The sequence below is a fragment of the Marmota marmota genome, unplaced genomic scaffold, assembly GCF_001458135.2.
Source record: "Marmota marmota marmota unplaced genomic scaffold, marMar, whole genome shotgun sequence".
Classification (NCBI taxonomy): domain Eukaryota; kingdom Metazoa; phylum Chordata; class Mammalia; order Rodentia; family Sciuridae; genus Marmota; species Marmota marmota.
This window is the reverse complement of record NW_026000261.1, coordinates 3463101-3482869: the sequence shown is the minus strand read 5'-3', so window position 1 is coordinate 3482869 and position 19769 is coordinate 3463101. Positions and strand designations below refer to the sequence as shown.

General features: G+C 39.2%; 1 protein-coding gene across 1 annotated transcript in view; it reads right to left on the bottom strand.

The window, feature by feature from the left end:
* The window catches only part of LOC125614291 (short transient receptor potential channel 5), a 52909-nt gene extending 44381 nt beyond the window's left edge, over nt 1-8528 (bottom strand). The window contains exons 1-2 of the mRNA XM_048796864.1: nt 8415-8528; nt 7585-7907 (exon numbers count right to left, since the gene is read on the bottom strand). Coding sequence (XP_048652821.1) covers nt 7585-7907; nt 8415-8528 — 437 coding nt within the window. The remainder of the gene's footprint in view (nt 1-7584; nt 7908-8414) is intronic.
* Between the last annotated feature and the right edge of the window lie 11241 nt (nt 8529-19769).

Sequence of the window (19769 nt, the reverse complement as noted above, 5' to 3'; positions counted from 1 at the left end):
CTTTTATTTTTCCATATGAATTTCATGATTGCTTTCTCTATTTCTACAAGAAATGCCGTTGGGATTTTGATTGGCATTGCATTAAACCTATAGAGAACTTTTGGTAATATCGCCATTTTGATGATGTTAGTTCTGCCTATCCATGAACAGGGTATATTTTTCCATCTTCTAAGATCTTCTTCTATTTCTCTCTTTAGGGTTCTGTAGTTTTCATTGTATAAGTCTTTCACCTCTTTTGTTAGGTTGATTCCCAAGTATTTTATTTTTTTTGAAGATATTCTGAATGGAGTGGTTGTCCTCATTTCCATTTCAGAGGATTTGTCGCTGATATACAGGAATGCCTTTGCTTTATGCGTGTTGATTTTATATCCTGCCACTTTGCTGAATTCATTTATTAGCTCTAATAGTTTCTTTGTAGACCCTTTTGGGTCTGCTAGGTATAGAATCATGTCATATGCAAATAGTGATAATTTAAGTTCTTCTTTTCCTATGTTTATGCCTTTAATTTCTTTCGTCTGTCTAATTGCTCTGGCCAGTGTTTCGAGAACTATGTTGAACAGAAGTGGTGAGAGAGGGCATCCCTGTCTTGTTCCAGATTTTAGAGGGAATGCCTTCAATTTTTCTCCATTCAGAATGATGCTAGCCTGAGGCTTAGCATACATTGCTTTTACAATATTGAGGTATGTTCCTGTTATCCCTAGTTTTTCTAGAGTTTTGAACATAAAGGGATGCTGTACTTTGTTGAATGCTTTTTCTGCATCTATCGAGATGATCATATGGTATAGAACCTCTTTAAAGTTCAAATTTCCTTATCCCCAAAAATGGGTACTGGTAGAAAAAAATATTAATCACTAATATTTATTTTACTTTTAATATGCTAAGCATTATATTAAGAACGTTGCATATATTACAATATTTGATTATAACCCACTATTATTTGTCCACTTTTAAATAAGAAACTGAGGGATAGAGTGCTCACACAGGCAGGAAATTGTAGAAGTAGGATTTGTACCAAGCTCTTTTGACTCTGAAGTCCACACACTTGACCACACACTTGAGCCTGGTTTCCTCTATCCCATAAGATGGTGCATGTAAAACACTAAGCATGGTGTTTGCCATATGGCAAACTGGAAAGATGGCAGCTTGTTCATTTGTGTTCTCCATTAGACTCTGAACTTCTTTTTTATTAAACATTTTTTTGTTGTAGATGGATATCTTTATTTTATTTTGTATTTATTTTTAAGTGGTGCTGAGGATAGAACCCAGTGCCTCACACGTGTGAACCAAGCACTCTAAACTGAGCCACAACCCCAGCCCCAGACTTTGAACTTCTTAAGAATAAGGATGTTATCTTATTCAGTATCCTCCTTCTCTGGTACATAAGAGTTGCAAAATAAATGTTTTTAATAAATCTATCAAAGATGACAGGAGAAATATAATCAAGGAAAGAAAAAATGAGTGGTAACATCAGCTGATAGCAGTAGCTGGAAGGATATGAACTGAAATGTGTGGGTCTGGAGACAATAAGAACCTTCAAAATCTGACCAGAACAAAGAGAAGAGCCTGTGTTGGGGACAAAGTTTGTATCCATGTGAATAAGATGCAAAAATACAGATTGAATGATGGATGGAGAAATCACCACTGATTAAGTAAGAGTAGCTGCAAATGAATGATAACAGTTGGGAAGGAAGTGGCAGGGGCCTGCTAGGTCATGGCTCTGTTCTCTTCAAATTTATGTGTATTTGTGATTATTGCAACAAATCTTATATAACTTTACAAAACTGATATTTACACCTTCCAGGGTAAGAGTGCAGACTGGAGCCTGTGTGCCTGGATTGCCATTCTGACTCTGCTACTTATTGTCTATGCTATTGGGGACCTCCTGCTTAACTGCTTTGGACCCTGGTTTCCTCATCTGTAAAATGGTTTAATAATATTAGTGTCTACTTCATCACATGGTAGTGAGAATTAAATGTGTTAATTCATGTAAACCTGATTTGCAATAGTGGCTGAGCACTCATAAATGTCAGTTAATTTATCCCTCTGTTAAACTTTTCACCTTGATGTTGTTTGGCATTCCTTGTCTTTATAGGTTGTTATTCACTTTCCTATTTAGTTGTACATAGCTGCAATTATATACATACAATTTTTGTGATTTTAAAAATTATACATTTTATACATAGACCTTTTGTGTTTTATATAGAGTCCTCATATATATCATTTTAATAGTTGCCTAATATCCCACCCAGTGAAGACCAAGCCTATCTGACAGTTTTATCAACGCTTTGATTGAGAATCAATGACATGCTTCTTAGATTTTCAGATGACACAAGATTGGGAGAGATAGCTAATAGATTGGATGACAGGGTCAAGATTCAGAAAGATTTCAACAGCTTGGAGCATTGGGCTGGAACTAACGAGATGAAATACAATAGGGATCAATGTAGTGCTTTGTTCCTGGGCCAAGTGCCCAAGTACAAGATGAGAGATGTAGGAGAAAGGCCAAGGGTTTTTGCTGAAAGCAAGCTCAAAGTGAATCAGCAGAGTGACAGAGTTGGGCAGATGACATCAGTCATCTCAGAGGGACAGAAGCATACGTAGATCATGTACAATTAAAGATAGGATTTCTAAGGCCCATCCATGTTGTTGCATTAAATGGCTTGCATATAAAACTGCTAAAATCTGAATCAAGTCACTGGATTTATCATTGTTTATTTCCTGGTTGTGATGTTGTACTATACTAATGCAAAATGTTGCCACTGGGGAACATCAGGTAATTATTTCTTACAATTGCATATAAATCGATAATTGTCTCCAAATAAAAAGCTGTAAAAAGATAGGCTCTCTACGAACTTCATTTTTCCATTCAACTGTTTGATAGGCATTTTGAATATCTTTATGTCTTAGGGCCCCTTATGGCAGATGTGAAGCTGACTCAAATAGGAGTATCAGTCTAGTGGGAATAAAGAGACACAACTGACTAAAATATAACAGGTTTTGTACTTTAATGGATATGTGCTTAAGATGCTATGGTGGACACAGAAGAAGCCTACAGCTGAGAGTGGTTAAGAAAAGTCTTTAGAGCATTTGATACTTTGGCAGAATTGGAAAGTTGTGTAAAAGTTTTCTAGGCGGGCTAGGTGAGGATTGGCTTTCTAGGCAGAGGGAATGGCATGTGATATACAAAGGCCTATAGGACTGACATGCTTTCTTGTAGCTGGGAAATAGCAAGATGTTGACTATGGAGGAGAGGAGTGGAAGGCTGAAGAGGCATGGTCTAGACTTCTAAGATTCTGTGTCTTATGGTAAAGATGCTGTATTTATGAAGAAGATTCAGATACACTGGTGGGCATGGAGCCAGGGGCTGACAGAATGAGACTGGTATTTAGGAAGAGCCTTCCACATAGCAAGTGGGAGATTGTTTGGAAGGGAGACAAGACTAGAGGCAGGGAGACTAGTTAAAGAGGATATTATAGTAGTCTTTGAGAGAGATGATTTAGGCCTGAACCGAGACAGTGTATGTGTGTACATATGGATTCAAAAGTGTATATGTGTGCGTATGAATTCAAAAGTGTAGGTGTGTGCGTATGGATTCAAAGCTATTTAAGAAGTAAATTGAAAGGGCTGAGTGAGACACTAGATTTGTTTCATGAGGGACAGGGTAAGAGTCCCATATAACTCCTAGGATTCAGGCTGGGGCCTTTTAATGAGAAGAGGAGCTAAAGGGGAAATTGGTTAGGGTGATATGCGAGAAGGAATTTAGTTGTGGACATTTTGTGTCTTGGGGGCCTGTGGAACAGGCAAGTGGGCAGAGGTGCTCAGTAGGCATCTGGAGATGAGGGCCTGGACTGGAGAGTTAGTGTCTTACCACTCTGACCCTTTTTTTTCTCTCAAGTTCTGTATCCTAAGAATGATGATGCCTTCTTTTTAAAATGTTGATTTATTTTTTATTTGTTGTTCTTAGGTATTTTGACACATTATACATATATGGAAGGCAACCCATTCCAATTTTGATCCATTCTTATGGTTGTACATGATGTAGAGTTATACTGGTCATGTATTCAATATACCTTCTTTTTAAAAACATTTTTTTTGGTACATGGACAGCATGCCTTTATTTTCTTTGTTTATTTTTATGTGGTGCAGAGGATTGAACCCAGTGCCTCATGTGCTCTTTCACTGAGGTACAGCCCCAGCCCTCATGATGCCTTCTTAATTGCTTCTCTCAACAGCAGATGAAGGCCAGGTACTCCCAGTATGAAATACTGAACTCCAGTCACCAACAATATTGTCATATGTTTGTCAGCAAGGACAATGAGTTCCCCTTAAATTGTATGCCTAGGGAAAAAGGGCTTTCTCTACTTTTAAAGCCGAAGAACAACAATGGCATCTCTGGAGAATCATAAGGAAAAAGATGACAATAAGCAGGTACCAAACTTTTTACCAGATATATAAATAAACTTATTTTCCCCTTCTCTAAAAGCTGAGTCTTTCTGATTCTCTGACTGAATAATAGGTATTTTAATAGGTATTACAATGCCTGAGTTGAAGCATTTAAAAGAAAACAAATTGGAATAAGGCCTCAATGGAGGAGAAAAACATCAACAGATAGAGGGAAAGTTGAGGTAATGCTACTGCTGATTTGGTCCCAGCAGGATAATGCTTCTTCCTATCTGACACCCCAAGATATAATTTTGTGTATGACAGTGTCCATTCTTGTCAATTTTCCCTGCTGGGCAAGTGATGGAAACAAAATGTCAGTTGGCAACAGGGATGTTAATAATCACTACAAACTTGCGAGGAGGCATTTTATAAACTTCCTTGGCAGAGTTCACATGAAAGGGTAATTGGCCAGGACCCAGTCCTCCCATTGAATACTTTGATGGGAACAAATGCACAAACCAATACAAAGTTGCTCTTTATATTAAAAGTAGGTTGAAGTGAGTTCTGTCTCTAGAGTACCGCAAGAAAGGAAGCAGTTCCTAGTTAGGAAGCACTAGTAAAGGGATCACTTGCCATTATACACTCCTGGTTGGCTTAATAAAATTGGATTATTTCTTGGCCTCCTTTTCTTTTCACATAAGTCTGGTTGTCACATCCAAGATTTTTCCAGAGTTCTGGCAAGGGAGATAGGAGTATTGCCTATGGGAAGGGAATGAGTGTGGTGATGGGTAATGGAGTGAGCCCACATTTTTCAAATTCATTTCTCTGAAGCATCATCTTGGAGAGATCATTTAAAAATTAATAAGGGGGAGAAGAGTGCTTTCTTTTTGTAGTCAATATATCTGAGAAGATTTCTCCCTACATGGTAAATTCATGGTGGAAGGACTCTGAGAAGTCCTGCAGTAGCAAAACCTTTTAAACTTTGTCCCAGAATTTCCAAAACTCATTTCATCTCAAACTCCATGTCTATCAACATGCCACTGACCTGTCCTTTTCTTTTTTATTTTTACAACCAATTTTAGGAAATGCTGCTAGAGGCAAACAGGGATAGGGTAGATAAGATTGTTTTGTTTTGTTTTGTTTTTTACTCTGAATTAGTACAACTTTTGGTCAAGTAGAAATCCTTCACTCCAAGCCTTTGTTACTGAACACATTTGTAGAATGTCTGAATTCAATGAACTGACTTTACAGAGTTAAAGGAAAAGAATTAATGGAATACTATTTAGCCATAAAAACATGGAATTCTATCATTTGTGGTAATGTGAATGAACTCAAAGAACATTATGTTGAGTGAAATAAACCAGAAGGACAAATACTACGAGGTCTCATCCATATATGATAGGAATATAAAAAATGTCAATCTCATAGAAGTAGAGAGTAGAATGCTGGCTACTACAGCCTGGGGAGGATATATTGGAAGAGGAATGGGTGAGGAAAAGTTGATGAAGGAATACAAAGTTACAGTTAGATAGGAGTGAGAAGTTCTGGTATGTTATTGAGCAGTAGGGCAACTACAAATATAGATGATGTGCTGTACTTTTTCAAGATAGCTAGAAGAGAAGACTTTTTAAAATATTTTTTAGTTTTCAATGGACCTTTATTTTATTTATTTTTATGTGGTGCTGAGAATCGAACCTAGTGCCTCACACAAGGGCTCTTCCACTGAGCTAAAACCATAACCCCATAGAAGAGAAGATTTTAAAATATTGCAACACAATGAAATGCTCAAGGTATGAGGTGATGGATATGCTAAATACCTGATTTGATTATTAATGCATTCATGTAAGGAATCACACTATGCCCCATAAGCATGTACAATGATTACATGTCATTAAAAACAAAACACATTAGGAAAAAATTGTATTTTAGTTTAATAACAGAATCTTGCATGACCTTGGGGTCATTATTATGAATACCAGTGATGATCCAACACTCCTCAAAAGGGGTGGAGACAGGTGGGGGACACCAATCCAGGGTCAGCCCAGGGCAGCACCTAGCCTAACAAATTGTCTAACTTGTGCTTATTTTCTCTCATATCTATTTCCCCTAATGCCAACTTTTCAGAAATTAAAAGCCATTCTAAAGTTTTGAAGGTGCCCACAAAGTAGATCTTGAGAGTAGGACCAAAAGGCACAAGAGTTCCATGTGTCCAGAGGTAGCAAACTCCTGGACAATGAGTCATGAGCTGTCTCTTGGATCCCAAGTGAGAATGGAAGATATTTCCAGTCAGTGCTTGGTGCCCCTTCATCCACCTAAATCCTTAAATTAAGCTCGTTGGTAAGCTAACTCTAATTTTGCCACAACCCGTTCTCTTTCTAGCTTACTTCTGTGAAAGGGGGTACATTAAGATGTACATATATGATGACACCACAGAGAATTTAATATCTGTAAGAATGGAGTCTTAATTAGAATAAGACATACTCCATGCTCGTATAATTATATCCAAATGGATTCTACTGTCATGTATAACTAAAAAGAACCAATAAAAGAAAAGATACACTTACATCCTTTCTTGCTTCGGGCATGATTCAGAATAGTTAAATTAGCTTTGGTGGTTACTTGCTAAGAAGAATTGCCTTTCTGTTTCATTTCCTTGGTGGAGGGTTTTTTTTTTTTTGCTCCTAGGGATGGAACCCAGGGTCACTTAACCACTGAGCTATATCCCCAGCCCTTTTTTTGTGTTTTATTAAGAGAAAGGGTCTCTCTGAGTTGCTTAGGGTCTCACTAACTTGCTGAGGTTGGTTTTGAACTGTGATCCTCCTGCCTCAGCCTCCTGAGCCACTGGGATTACAGGCAAGTACCACTGTGCCTGCAAGGCCACTTTTTTGAGTGAGGTATTATGTATTCCACCCCCATCAAATCTTTAAAAATATAGAATGCTACTAACATAGTTCAGAACTAACTCTGAAGTCTAGTTCCTGGCAGCCCATATATGTGTTTTTCTTTATTCCTTCCCCTAACTCCACTCTCCCTGTCGCCTGTACAGAGAGGCGGATTTCCCTCCACCTCAGACCATTTGGATGAATCCACAGTAAGCTTTGTTCGCACTATTAAGAGGCAGTGATGAAACTGTTGGCTGAAAATAAGACAAAAAAGGAGAAGGCAGAAAAAAAGGCAAAAGAGGAGAGAGGGGAGTCTTACGTGGAGAAGGCGTTGTTCTGCTTTTCACATCGGATCCCCTTGCAGTTGTTAGGCTCATCAATAGCTCTGGTCTCATAATAAAAGTAAAGCTGATTCAGTCCATTGGCAAAAGCCAGCAATACCAGGCAGTAGATAAAGAGGAATTTGAGGATATCAAGCAGCATGCGTCCCAAAGAGATCTGCAGAGGCCCTAAGTGGGAGTTGGCTGTGAACAGGGATATGAGACGCAAGGAACTTAAAATGTTGGATATTGCGAAGAGTGCCTCTGCAATCAGAGTCGGGTGCCACATTTCCCATTCCTCCCTCGGACGTGAACCATTATACTAAAAAAAAAAAAAAAAGTGCAGAAGGTGAGAAATACAATGAGCATTTATAAAACTTTCCCCTTTCCACTCTTTCACACCCAAATAAAGCCACCAAAATATGCATTAAGCATCATTTATCCAATAATCCCCATGCATGGAACTATTTGTCTTTTGGCTCCATTCAATTAGTACACAACACCGTCTTCCTCTCTTTCCCATCTAAATATACACCCAGCATATACACAAAGCTGAATGAATTTCAAAGCAATCCTCTGGAGCAACCACCTGTGGTTTATCAACAGACATTTTCTAACTGAGATTAACAGATTGTTGCAGAGTATCACTGAAACTGAGCCACAGGTATGCTCAGGGCAGTAAGGATAAATCACCTTGCTTCCTAATGAAATTTTGAATCAGACCTAATTCCTTAATCCCCCACTGGGTTCTGAGCACCACGGACAACTTGCAGTTATTAAAGGACAGGAGGTACATGGAACCTTCTCAGCATACAGTGTTTAGCCTCACTTCCCCACTGACTGCAGTTCGGGGCTGATGGACCATTCTTAAGGAGTCTTCATCAGAGCTTTCTGCTGAATTTTGAGCAGTTTTTGATATATTCCACACTATTGCAAATGGCATGCCATCCTATCAGGTAGCGAATCCAGTACTTCTCTGCACAGTGGCATATGAACATATTTTGCTGTTCCTTTGACAACCCTACGAGCTAGAACATCCCTCTAGCACAAATGAAGAACCAGGGGATTAAAGGGAAGGAATAACCAGTATCTGTAGGATTGGTTGCCCATTTTCAGCCTTATTCCATGCTTCCAGCTTCTAGAATACGAGGAGTAGTCTTGAAGAAAATCAACTTCATTATGAGATCTGAGCCTCAATTTGGGCATTGTCACCTAAAACTGCCTCTATCTTTCACCTTTGCCATAAAAAAGGATAATGCCTACTCCCAGCCTGTGTACATGTTTGTGATTCTATATCTACATGCAAAAATATATGTACTCCAGAGGGGAGATGTTATGGAAATACAAGGAACTAGTTATCACCTTCCTCAGGATAGAAGTAGATTTTGCCTGGGATTCCATTTGAAGCGTGTTGCCTTGAGCTCTCATCTAAATATCACAATTTCTCAGGACTACATGTAAACAGCTTTCCTGAGAAAATGTATTGGGGGCCAAATTATATTGTTAGCATTTCTAAAATGTGTTTCAGTTACAACAACTGAGGAAACTGGTGTTTTTAAAATCATTTGTGTATATCCAATATTCTTCACTGTCAAAAGAACTGAAGAAACCAAAGCATATTTTTGCTTCTATTTCAGATAAACTTTTAGGCAACCAATCAGTTTTATGTACTCTTGGCAAAATCTTGTATTTCTATATATTTCATTCCAAAAAACCACTCACTGCATTGCTATGAGGGGTAGGCGTTATTATGCCTGTTTTACAAATGCAAGAATTGAAATCCAGAGAGGCAGAGTCATTTGCTAAAGATTTCACAGCAAAGTTGGTGGCAGAGCCAGCACTAAATCCCAGGTCTCCAGATAATCAGTCTAGCACTATTTCTATTAAATGTACTTACATGATAGTTAATTTCACGGCACAGATGTTAGATAGGCCTTTAAAGGTTTTGAGGTATATGTGAGAGATGAAGACTCTTTGCTGACAATAAAACAGACCTATGTTTTAAAACTAGAAATAATGAACTAGAAGATGTATAGCTTATAATTTGAGGTATTTTTTTCTCTCTCTGTGCCCAGAACTGTAACCACAGGGAAATCTGCTGCCCATGGGGTGGTGAATCTGGATTTGCAGAACACTCAAAAGTATGAAAAAGGATATCTTGGCAAATCTGTACTTTGCATATATACCTTTTGAGAAAGATACCTTACCATGTGAGTCCAGGGAATAAACCCAGAATTCATCTAACACAGAGGGCAGCAACCTTTTTCTGTCAAGGGCCAGATACTACAAATGTTTGGCTTTATGGGCTTTATAGTCCCTGTCACAACTACCTAATACTTATAGTGCTAAAGTGACCATAGACAGTATATAAACAAATGGACATAACAGCTGGCCACATTTAGCCCACACACCATAGTTTGCTGCCTCATGATCTTACAGTAGTTTTCAAACTGTATTCTTTAGAGCCTCAGGGTTCTCCATAGTTCACCACAGAACTTCAGGGTTCATGATCTTCATGGGAGCTACAAAAGATTCATTTCTCAAGCCAAACTTAGTTTTGTGTAAATTTTTGCTTGAAGACATGATTCCATAGAAAAATTATCAGGTTGAAAACCACTGGTCTAATACTATTTGTGTTTTTTTTTTGGAAGGGGTACCAGGGATTGATCCTAGGAGTGCTTAACCACTGAGCCACATCCCCAGCCCTTTTTTATATATTTTATTTAGAGACAGCATCTCACTGAATTGCTTAGGCCTCACTAAGTTGCTGGCTTTGAACTCTTGATCCTCCTGCTTCAGCCTCTTAAGCCGCGGGATTATAGGCATGCACCACCATGCCTGAATCTATTTGATTTTATATATGAGGCAGATTCTGAGGCTCAGAGAGGTAGAGGGATTGCCTCTGATAATCTAGCTCCAGCTCATTGGTATGAGACTGGCATTTACCAGTTTAGTAGATTGGATTTACTCTTTTTTTTGGTGGTGCTGGGATTGAACCCAGGGCCTTGTGCATGTGAGGGAAGCACTCTACCAATTGAGCTACATCCCAAGCCCCTGGATTTACTGTTATACTTTGTGGTAGGGAAGCATCTAGCTCTTTGGAAACCTCACTCGTGAAGGTGGATAAGTTATGTGATTAGTTAATATTGAGCATCTATAGACACATTTTCAGATCCCCAATGTTAATCTTTTTCTTCATTATTTATTCTAAACTTTTTGTTTAAACAAAACCTAGCAATTGCTAGATTGATAATTTATGGTTTCTCATGTATATAAATACTACTTCTAAAGGAAGAATTTTTTTTTTTTTTTTTTTTTTTTTTTTTTTTTTTTTTTTTTNGATCCTGCCAACCTCTTTTGGGTGGCTGGGGATCCCAGCTGATCTTGAGGGTGACAACTCATACTGTAGGCAGGTTACCCTTGGGTATTGCTTTTCAGATTAAAGTGTCAGCTTTGCTACTTTAATGAGGGGTAGCTGTTGGATTTTCTTATGCTTTTTTCATAACTTATGTGTTTCTCTTAACTCTGAAAGCAAAGGGTCAATTTGGAGAGTGAGTCAGGAAAAGACCGAAATCTTTTCAGAAATCTCTGCTAGTAAAATATTTCTTTGAGATTTTTGTTTGTTTGTTTGTTTGTTTCTTTTTAACTGGGGATTGACCCCAAGGTCATTTAACCACTGAGCCACATCCCCAGCCCTTTGTATTTTTTATTTAGAGACAGGGTCTCACTAGCTAGGTTACTTACAGCCTCGCTAAGTTGCTGAAGCTGACTTCGAACCTGCAATCCTCCTGCCTCCGTCTCCTGAGCCTCTGGGATTACTCTTGTAATATATTTTAGGAGACCCACAGAAAAAGAAAGAAGGAAAGAAAGACAAGAAGGGAGAGTGGAGGAAGGAGGGAAGGAAGAGGAGGAGGAGGAGAGAGAGAAAGAGAGAAGACAGAGAGAAGAGAGAGACAGAGAAGGAGAAAGTCTTCCCGGGGATCCCACCCAGTTTCCTCTCTGCGCAAGTTTAGCTCAGGACACAGCTTGTCTTTCCAGTCTCCAGCTCCTGCTGTGGCTCTTGGCAGGGGATACTGGGACCACTGCAGATGGCCCTGGGAGGAGGGGATGCAAGTGCTGGCCTTGTTAATTGCCGCTGGACTTGGGCTGCCGTCTGGGAAGGGAATACCCACCTTGGTTGCCAAGTGAAGCATTTTCACAGCCTGAGGCCATAGATGTGACTTTGCTTTGTGAATACAAAACAGATAGAGGAACAAAGTGCCAGTCCTGAAAGGCGAAGAGAGGGCCATCACTAAGTGCCATGTATGAACTCAGAATGATTCTTGGTACAGCTATTCTGTGGCTCATGAAATAATTTTGTATGAAAATAAGGCAACTTCTAGTGAGTTGGTTCATATTATTTCTTTCTTACTGTTTTCTTTAAACCCTGCTTTGAAGTACAAACCAGTAAGAAATTTGGAAAGTCTGTGCTCATCATTGGAGTGGATTAAAACATTCGGAGCCTTGCAGAAACCTGTGGTCTAGAGTCATGGAAACCAGGGGATTTAGAAGTCTAGACTGATCCAGGAAGAAAGCACATATTTTCTCTGAAGCACTAAATCGTTTGCCTTCATTTCAGATTCATAGTTGACTCATTTCAGATTATAGTTGACATGTATGAATGACCATTTTTCCAATGAAGGATTGATGCATTTTGTAATTACCAGTCGGGGGTATTTACCTATAAAGAGTCATTTTCCAAATGTTCATACCATTTTGTAGCCCTCTTTATTCCATGAAATCTTAAACACGAGTTTATTGTGCATCTACTATGTGAGCGCTAGGGGTATAATTGTAAACAGAACCAGAGCCAACTGGCCCCTTTCCTCAGGGAGTTCCTTGGCCCGCCCTGGTGCTCCTTGGTCTCTGTAGTCATGTTCGCAGGGCAGCACTTAGCTTGTTCTTGAAAAATGAACTTGACTTTCACAAAGTGTCCAATAGCAAAGAAAAAATAAATGATTTTGAACGCAGAGACCAAACAGAAATACATCTTAAGTGAACCACACCTTCAGATGCTAATTTCAATGATTTTTCTTGTCTTCCTCCTTCTCATGCACCATGTTCTCTCTTCTGTTGAATAGTGACTGGGTTCATTGCCTTTAAGCCACCATTGATTTGTAATTAATGACCACACTTAGTCATTAATTAATTAGTATATTCCAGGACAGGGCTGGGTGTTGAGATTGTAGAAATGCAAGGACACCTTGACTCCATGTGGTTTTTCCCTCTACCAAAGTCACTGTATTCTGCCCAAAGTTGTCCATTCTCCCACTTTTCATTTCTGGGCTTCTTCTTCATGAAAGGATAATATTCGTAGGATTTTGAAAACATAAAAAGACCAAAAAGGAGATGAGTTTTAAAAACATCTAATTGCTAAACCTTAAACCCTAGATTTCCAAAGGCAAATCCCCCCAGCCACACACCTGGGGGTCCACACGAGTCACCCAGCAGGACTGGAAGCCCATCTGTGTGCTTGAGCCTTCCTGTCCTCCAGAGCAGTATTTCCTGGGAGCAAGGAAGACCAGTGGAATTTTTCTGGTTGCTTTTGAGTCACTAACCATGGAAATACTTATGCTCATTTTATAAACACCGACTACATCCCAGATAATAAATGTATACTGATTCATCTCCTATTTTTATAAGTCACTTTCAGAGGATAGCAGTGGATCTTCAGAGGATGAGTGAACCCTTCCTTTAAAAAGCATATTTCAAACATCCCCCCCTAATTATATTGGAGTGCTGCTAATTCATAGAAGGGTCAGTGCATTTTCAAAAAACTCCTGCTCCATCAATATAACTTAAATATTTTAAACTAAGATTTAAAATATTTAAATAAACTGGATTTATGAGCTTTCGCTTGTATCTTGGATGAAAGGGAGGAAAAGAGGCATTTGGCTTTATCTTCATGACCAATTGTTCTTTCAGGAACAAGGCTGCCTTGCTAAATCGTGGTCATTTCCCCCGGTTTGAATGGCTTTGGGTTGTAGTTTTCACAGTGCTGGGATGGAGCCCAGGGCCTTGCCCTTGCGAGGCAAGTGCTCTACCACGGAGCTGTACTGAAGCCCTGAGTGGAATTTTAATTCAGGTTTATAGATTTTTCTTCATAAAGGTGAGGCAATCTTGCTTTCTTTCCCCAGAGCAGAGCTCAGCAGATGGCTCTCCTCTAAGGAGACCATGATCTAGTGTTGGGGGTGCTTTCTCTGGACCTCAGATGTGAGACAGGCGTTTGATGCCAGTTCTCTTCCTTATGTTTGGAAGATTCCATCTGGTCCTCTACGTGCATTTCTCTATCCCAAGAACCTTCTAGGATGTGATTACTGAGTTAAAGCAGCACATAGAAAAACTGGTTTTTACTTCTTGTTCATATAGAGTAACACCCACAGAATTGGCAGAGCTAGTGTAATGCCACACGTGTGACCGGGCGAGGTCAGTAAAGTCTCCTGTCCACGGAGGCTGCTAGGAACATTTTACACAACTGGACAGAAACGTGAATTCCTAGTCACTCCATGAGACAAACCACTGTGTCCACGAGGAAGAAAAGCTCCTATTAGAACAAGATGCAGGTTGGGCCTCCTGACTGCAGGAGGGACACAGAGCCCATTCTTAGTGTGCCCGGGCTCACGTCACTCCACATACAGTGTTTCTCATCTCAGGGTTTCCAGAAAATGTCCTGTGAAATGTAAATCCCAAGTTCTTTTTTCTGGTGCCTTCTTATACATGATAAATGAAATTCAGCTTGATTACATTTACTGGTTTGGCCAATTTCATATAATTAAGGGAGCTTTTCACAAAGAGACTAAATAGACTGCTGAAGAAAGTATAAAAAGACGTGTTGGAGGTACATTGGTGTTTGGGGCACAGTTGCGTTTGAGTTTTATGAAGGTTTCCTTCCTCCACGGAGAAATCTGGAGACTCTAGGGCATAGACTCTAAGCCAGTTTATTTTTATATTGAAAAATCACCTCCTTTAAAACTCTTGAGAATTCCCCAAATTCCACATATATATATATATAGTAAGTTACATGTAAAGCTTACTTATAATTTTTGGAAAATTTGAGAAATTTAATACTTCAATGGTAATGATGTCAACCTTTTGAAAATGGTTACCTGCCACCGGCCAGGGGAATGTGCTAAACACCTTGCACCTTTCTCTCAGTAACTCTTCACAACAGCCTCATAAGGCAGGCATTTTACACATGAGGAAACTGAGGCCAGAAGAAGGCTAAGTAATTGGCCCAAAGTCAAAGAGCCAGAAAGTAATGGGATTGCACTCCTCTTGGTTGGCTCAGTTTGACGCCAAAGCTCATGATCTTAATGAGCTTACTCTGCATTGCCTCTCTGTGAATGATAAAAACATCTGCCTTAATTAATGGTTGTGCAAGTAAAAACAGCTTTCCCATAAGAGGTGCATGCACTTATTTTGATTGGCAGTTACGTGGTACCATAGCAAAGACTCCTAAATTTCCTTAGCAAGGACATGCACAAAGAGGCTAAAAGCATGCTGTTGGTCACTAGTGTCTAATTTCCCTGTTACCTTCTTTCTGCAATGACTGAATCGACAGGCACATGTATCCCTTTTGTTTAAATAATGGATATATTTATATATTAATAACTAGAAAGCAAGGCTGCGTGAAGAAAGAAAGTACAAGGAAAATTAGATTGTAGAATTAAGCTTTAAAATACAAAATACAACACAATTTCTTATTTTCTCTTAGATTGAGTCTCTGATGTAAGATGATAGTTCACAAAGCATCTTCAAGTGCTTTCATTTTATTTAAAAATTTCATTATTTATTTATTTATTTATTTATACTTTTTTAGTTGTTTTGGGATTAAACCTAGGACATGCTCATGCATGCTAGGCAAGTGCTCTGCCATTGAGCTGTACCCTGAGTCCTTTTTTAAAATCTTGAGGCTGGGTCTCACTAAATTTTCCAGGCTGCTTTCAAATTTGCAATCCTCCTGCTTCAGCCTCTCACGTAGGTGGGATTACAGGTGTGTGTCACCACACCTGGCTCTTGAGCCACACACACCTCAGATAGAGCTGTGGCACTTAGGCATCAAGCCAGGACTGCAGCCATCTGGAAATCATCACGTGATACAAAGGGGACGGAACTCTGACCTGGGTTGGGTTTGCTTGCTTTCCTCTTGGATGATAGAACGCTAAGAACAAGGTTAAGTTGCCCCTTGCCCAGCTGTCACAATGATCTGGAGTGGAATCAGCCTCCTGCTTGTCCTGCTGTGGCCTGGAACTTTCTCTAGGTCAGGAACCATGACTGTGTTCCCAGGGACTAGAACTGTGCCCGTCAGAGTCCACAGCTGGGGGCTGGTGAATCCGGGAGTCTGTGAAGGAGCCCTGTTTAAATAAGTGAAGGACTCCTGGCTTCTGCTCTCAGTCTCACACTCCCTTTGTAAAATGTTGCAATAGAGGGTTATTTCAGCTCACAAGTTTGGAGCCATGAAGCCAAACATTCAAACAGAGCCTCAACAAAAGAATGTGCAAGTTCAGCCAGGTGCCGTGGTGCACACCTGTGATCCCAGCGACTCTGGAGGCTGAGGCAGGAGGACCATGAGTTTTGAACTCAGCAACTTAGTGAGGCCTAAGGACTCAGTGAGACCCTGTCTCTAAATAAAAAATAAAAAGGACTGGGGATATGGCTCAGTGGATAAGTGCCCCTGGGTTCTAGCCCCATTTAAAAAAAAAAAAAAAAAGACTGTTTTGTTTGTGCTTTTGAATGCTTCCTTCCCATTATGTCAGAGCCATAGTTCCCCAAAACTGGCTCTGCATCAGAATCATCCAGGGAGCATTAAAAATCCAGATTGCCAGGTCCTATCACAGAATGACTAAATGTGACTCCCTGGGGTGGTGTGGGATAGAGCCTGGGCAGCAGTTTTACAAATTCTCCTGAGGATCTTCATACCTTTTAGCAGACAATCACGAGGGTATTTTATTTCAAATTGGTTCATCTCTACTCATCCTCCTCGCCTACATGAGGTCTCATCAAATGTGCATTCCTTTGGGGCAAACACAAACTGGCAGAGAATAGGCCCATGCCTGTAGCTATGTTTTGAAATGAAAATGAGTTCCCTTTTTGATTTTGTCTTTTTTCCCCATTTTGTTTGGGCATCTCTTGCCTGGCTGCGATGAATCAGATTGCTACTTTGCCATCTATTTTATCACCCTTTCTAGTGTAGACATGCATCAGAGGAAAAAATATTTGGGGTCCAACGTTACAATATTGTATACTAACCCAGTTCTCATTTTACTTAAAGGTAATCTATAAAGTGTTAGTGATTAATAATTAAGGAGTCATCAGCACTGCAAGTCACCCTCTGGCTGCTACTTTCTGATATGTGACTCAATAGGCAGCTCAGCTATCAACCATGATTTTATACTGCCTATATTTGATTATTCCAGCTTTTCATGGGATAGGTTAAACACCTAACTTACTTACTGCAGTAAGATGTGGCCACATAACTAAATTCTTGCTGATGGAGTCTGAACAGAAATGATGTATGATCCTTCTAGATTTGGCCCATAGAAGTCTCCTATGTGTGCTCCTCCATGTTTCCCTCCCTTTTGGCTGACTGGGATGTAGTAATCCAGGGTGATTTAAGGGCTTTTGTTAGCCGAATTACCTGAATTACCATGTGGAAGAGAACTAATCTGCTAAGCAAGAATGTCTGTCTTGTCCATTACACATCTAAGAAGATTCTATTGTGTTTGAGCCATTATATATGTTTGGGGTCTAAAGCCATTGACTATTATGAAACTACCAAAAATAAGCTCTAAAATGGTGGTTCCATTCCAAGTTTTCTGAGGAATCTCCATATTGCTTTTCATAGTGGTTGCACCAATTTGAAGTCTCATTTGCAATGTATGAGTATACCTTTTCCCCCACATCCTCGTCAACATTTATTGTTGCTTGTATTCTTGATAATTGCCATTCTGATTGGAGTGAGATGAAATCTCAGTGTAGTTTTATGGCATTTACTGGTAAATAGATGGAGTGGAGAATATCATGCGAAGTGAAAAAAGCCAATCCCAAAGAACCAAAGGCTTAATGTTTTCTCTGATACACGGATGCTAATTTAAAATGGGAGGGATTGGGGAAGAATAGAGGTACTTTGGATTAGATAGAGAAGAGTGAATGGAGGGGAGGGTGTGTGGGGGTAGGAAGGATAATAAAATGAATCAGACATTATTACCCTATGTGCATATATGATTACACGACCAGTGTAATTCTACATCATGTACAACCCGAAGAATGAGAGGTTATATTCCATTTATGTATGATGTATCAAAATGCATTCTACTATCATGTATAACTAATTATAACAAATAAAAAAAGAAAAATAAAGTTCTAAAATGTTTTCATCCTGTGATCTCATTTTCTCCAAGTATGTTTGTGATCTGCATTATGTACTCCCATCCCCATTTCACACAGTCACACATAAAAAGACAAAATCCTGAAGCCCCTTTCTATTCTTTTTCCATTATAGACTATGCCCTAGGTTGGAATGGAGAACTTCAAGAAAATAAATAAAAGTTGAAGGGTCAAGCCAGATCCTGAACACAATGGAAAAACCACTGGGAGCTTTTGGTCTAGTGAGGGAGACAGATGTATATTTCTTTAATACTCCACCCAGGTATCACTTCATCCAGGATGCCTCCTTTGTGTTACCATTATGTTTTGTTCATATATCTTTCCATCTTGGGGTGGCTGCAGCTTGAACTGCAAGGCTGTGATTGGCAGGAGATGAAGCTGGAGAGGTAGGCAGGGGTTACACAGATCAAAACGATCTAGTCTTGGGTCACTATAAATAGAATAAACTCATTTTAAGAGCAATGAGGAGCCATAAGCAGTGTGTGTGTGTGTGTGTGTGTGTGTGTGTGTGTGTGTAGAGAAATATGATAGGGTGGTTAAGACACAGATTCTAGGGCTGGAGTGTAGCTCAGTGGAAGAGTGCTTTACTCACATGTGTGAGGCCCTGGGTTCAATTCCTAGCAGAATACACAGAAACAAAGACTTTAGATTCTGTAGATTTTATGGGTTCAATTCCTGACCCTGTTGCTAACTAGCTGTGTAACTTTGAACAACATTAAGTCTTTTAGTCTATGAACATGGAGCATCTTTCCATTTATTTGGTTGTCTTTAGTTTCTTCCAACAATGTTTTGTAGCTCTTAAGTGTACAAGTCTTACAGGTCTTTTGTTAAATTTATTCTTTAGGTTTTTTTTTTTTACTATTTTCAATGCTATTGTATTATAGACTATTGTAAATGGAGTTTTTAAAATTCAATTTTGGATTGTTTATTGCTGGAGTACAAAAACTGGCAAGAGATAACATTACAACACATTTAGTTATAGATCTAATTGGTTTTTTATCCACAATTCATGAAATAGGGCAGCCTCTGTTCTATAAATGGAGATAAAAGCTCTCACCAGACAGTAGGAGAACAGTTGGTTTCATAAGATGGGGACAAAGAAACAAAACAATAAGAAAAAATGTTGATTGGTTAACATCTGTTTACCTCAACTTATTAATGTCTTGTAAGGGTTAAAGTAGAGAGAAATTCCTTATTACTTTGACTCAAATAGACTAGAATCTCCTGTTTCAGGAACACTTGGTCTATTTTGGCATCTGTATGCTTCCTTCAAGTCTTGGTTTGATGATGTGGTATTCACCATGAATGATTGTTTTGTTTTGGTCTCGTTTGTTGGGGACTTCTTTAGAAGCTTGGTTCAAAACAATGTTGCCTCCATAATTATTGTTAGTAAACTAAAATTAATTGAGTATATTGATCTTGTATCTTGCATTCTTACTGATCTCATCTACCAGTTTTAATAGTTTCTTTTTGGTGTCAATTCCTTAGGGTTTTCTCTGTGTAAGGTAATGTCATCAGTAAATACACATAGTTTCAATTCTTACTTTCCAAAGTAGATGCCTGTTCTATTTTTTTCTTATGTAATTCAGCTTTAGAGGATTTCCAGTACAATGGTGAATAGAAGTGCTGAGACTCAGTAGCCTTGTATTATTCCTGGTCTTAAGAGAAAGTCTTTCAGTAGTTCTCTACTAAGTATAATGTTAGCTATAGGTTTTTCATAGATGGCCTTGATCAGGTTGAGGAAGTTCTTTTCCAATCA